Source organism: Dendrobium catenatum, unplaced genomic scaffold (genome assembly GCF_001605985.2).
Source record: "Dendrobium catenatum unplaced genomic scaffold, ASM160598v2 fragScaff_scaffold_651, whole genome shotgun sequence".
NCBI classification, from domain to species: domain Eukaryota; kingdom Viridiplantae; phylum Streptophyta; class Magnoliopsida; order Asparagales; family Orchidaceae; genus Dendrobium; species Dendrobium catenatum.
The window spans coordinates 109,376-112,674 of NW_021319113.1; the positions used below are offsets into that span (position 1 = coordinate 109,376).

Sequence of the window (3,299 nt, forward strand, 5' to 3'; positions counted from 1 at the left end):
TGAAGCTAGTTACATCAAGCTTAAGCTTGTTTGCTCATTGAATTCTATTCATAAATTATTTAGTAAGTCAATCACAAACATCTCTGTCATAAACAAGCTGGTTCACTAATAAGCGATTTAATTGACTAGTAGAAAATTTTAATTTTTGATAAAAAAAAATTTAAAGCAGAATGAAAACCGTCGAAAATGAGAGAAATTATTATCTGTAGTTACTGGACGCTATCCGGAGTCAAATCAGGTCGCACCATATCACCATTTTCTATGCATCACTATGTATCGAGTGACATGACACGTCCTGATTTGTCTTCAGACGGTTCCCTGACCGCACATAATAATTTCTTCCAAATGAAGTCTAAATATGCTTATCAAATAATTAAAAACACATGGCTAATAACTTCTTTCCAAAATTTTAGAATTTGGGAATTCCTTCTTGCATACTTAGAAAACATATTGTGACATCAATAGTGCAGCATAAATGCAGCATCACATATGTAGAAAACAATAATTGAAAGCTACTTCATCAGCAATTACAATTTCATCAAATGGATAACTTTCGAAATTTAGCAAAATATAATTTGTTTGATAACTGCGGTAAGATAATCAATTATTTACAAAACGCGGTTGTGAATTCAATCAATGCGCTGCAGAAAATTCCAGATTTGGAAAGCTAGCAAGCTCATAAGAAACTCATCAACTCATGAGTTTGTCAAACTGGCCATTTAAATTAAAATATATTACTTTTTTATAATTATTTCTTAAATCAAACTTAAGCTTTCTTGCTTTCAAAACAAACTACAACGACATCAAATCTTTATCCCACAATACGACGTCGACTACATGAATCATTTCTCTTTTGTGTCCTATTAAGGACTAATTAATCTATGCGAATGTCGAACATCATCCGAAGACCAACTGGAATGCGCCATGTGTGTACCACTGCTCGATGTCATTGACATAGCTGCACCTGATTCACCATTCACCTCTGAACGTAGAATTGCGTCCAGCCTCCGCACATAATAATTTCTCCATGTTAAGAGTCAAATTCTCATTTAAATCTAACAAAAAAATGATCATTTGTAATATGTTATGACCAAATCTTTTTAAATCTACCTCTATCTTTCTTAACATAAGCCAAATCTAATACACCTACCCTCCTAACAACTATCTAAAAAAATTAAAAAAAAAAAAAAAAAAACAGTTCCAAACAACTAAAATTTCAAATTTAGGCTAAATGTGCAATATCATATTGATACCATTAAACAATTGGAAGACAAAACGCCTCAAAATATAATATGCAATCACATTAACATTAATGAAATCCTCATTTGCCACAACAGAATCATCCAAAACTTTATAGTCTGAAATTAAAGACTGAATGACTAATATCAAAGTCTCATAAATATTGTCTAAGGAAAATCATTTAGCTAAAGGATAAGCTAAAGCAAAGTTCCCAAACCTAATTGTCATAACAGAATATATTTATAACAAAAGCCAAAAACACATCTCAGCAGTAGTATCAAGTCTACTACTACTGCTGAAGTATTTCAGATTTCTTCTTCTGCCAGAGCCTATCAAGAGCGCTGTCAGCATCTCCCTGAAAAAAATGAAAGGAAAGAGTACATTATAATCTGAAATTTCAAAAAAAAAAAAGATCAGGATATAATAAATCTATGATTTTAGAGCGCAATTCTACAAAAGACTAACTTAATAACAAAATTGTGATCAAGAAAACACCAATAAGGGTTTGGATCTGGATTAATTATTCTGTGCAGAAGTCGAACGTTGTTCAAAGACCAACCAAAATATGACACATCACCCTTTCACTGTGTAGTGCGCCTCGGTACTGCTCGGTATTGTGGCTTGATAATGCTGACGTGGACATACCTGATTCACCTCCAAACATAGAGCTGCGTCCAGCGTCCGAACAGAATAATTTCTCCTGGATCTGAGTCTAAATGGGCATAAATCAAACTTTTGATAGGGGAAGAGGGCTTCAATGAAGTGTTAATGCTTACTTGATTTGAGTTTGAGAATTATGAAAGTATTTAACTAAATTCAATTTGAATTTGAAATTCAAATTGATTTAATTTAGAAACTTTCCTAAAATAACCTTGGTAATTTAAAAAAAGATTTTAAAGTTCAAATTGTTTGAATTTGAATTCAAAATATGTCCAAATTATACCAATCCAAATTAGGCAAGGGAAAGCAATGGAGGAGGGGAGCTAGGGCCGGCAGGTTGAAGGGTTTCGGGCAAGGAGTCGGCGGCAAGGTGAGGAGAGATTATGTAGAGCTTGGGGGAGGGAAGGGGAAGGGCTTCGGGAATTCAGATGGTGGGGAGGTGAAGGGAGATTAGGTGGCCGCTGACAAGGATTAGGAGGCCGCCGGCAAGGATTAGGAGAGCCTTGGCCGGCAGAATATGGGGTTAATAAAAAAAAATGAAGATAAGAAATCACGAACCTGGCCGTCTCCAAGGTTGATAGGTGATGCCCCAATTTCCCTCTCCAAGGGATTTCTCTCCGATCTCTCAAGCTCTTTCAAGAACTCCAACAAGAAAATATAATTCTCAAATAATCATTCATCACTTCAAAGAAAAATCAAGGGGCTATAAATAGCCTAATACATGAGACTCAAAATATAAAAGACGACAATGCCCTCGGGGCTTACATACGACACCCATTTACTAAAAGGGTACAACTGGAAATAAGATAAACATAAAACAAATACAACGATGCATAAATAAGAAAAAAATAAAAAATACAGAGACTCAATCGTGGCCGTAGATCGGCGGCCACGTCTCAGATAAACCTTCCAAGATCGGATGTCCCCATTAAAATGTCTGATAATAAGCTCATGTTCCTCCAGTATTGAAACGGAATGATGCATTTTTCAGTGATGAGATGTTCAAGAACTTAGTTTGAATGCATAATCTTCCAAAGTAGTGAAAAGATTGAAGCTTTGGTGCATTGATCTCCAACAAATCGACTGATTGGCAATCCGTAATGATCAACCTCTTGAGTTTGAGATTTGGAACCATAATGCTAATAGCACCAAGTTGCTGACAGCTCCTAAGACGCAAGCTCTCAAGAAGAGAGCATTCAGTGAGAATGCTCTGAAGCATTTCTTCACTGATATTGGAATGACTGAGTGAGAGAGATTGCAAGCCACCAAAATTGCTAAAATTCAAAGGAGTTTTGAAATTGCAGCAACATAAGCTCAAATCAATCAATGTATCACAATCAAATAGAGAAGAAGGAAGCTCAAACGAGCTTCTGCCATGGCTGAATTCACCTTGGGATAAG

The 3,299-nt window shown here is 35.6% G+C and overlaps 1 protein-coding gene across 1 annotated transcript in view; it reads right to left on the reverse strand.

Annotated features, from left to right (window-relative positions):
* Nucleotides 1-1,435: 1,435 nt before the first annotated feature.
* LOC110103821 (40S ribosomal protein S21) overlaps nucleotides 1,436-3,299 on the reverse strand; it is a 9,563-nt gene continuing 7,699 nt past the window's right edge. The window contains exon 4 of the mRNA XM_020832680.2: nucleotides 1,436-1,594. Within this exon, the coding sequence (XP_020688339.1) occupies nucleotides 1,529-1,594 (66 nt within the window). The 3' untranslated portion in view covers nucleotides 1,436-1,528. The remainder of the gene's footprint in view (nucleotides 1,595-3,299) is intronic.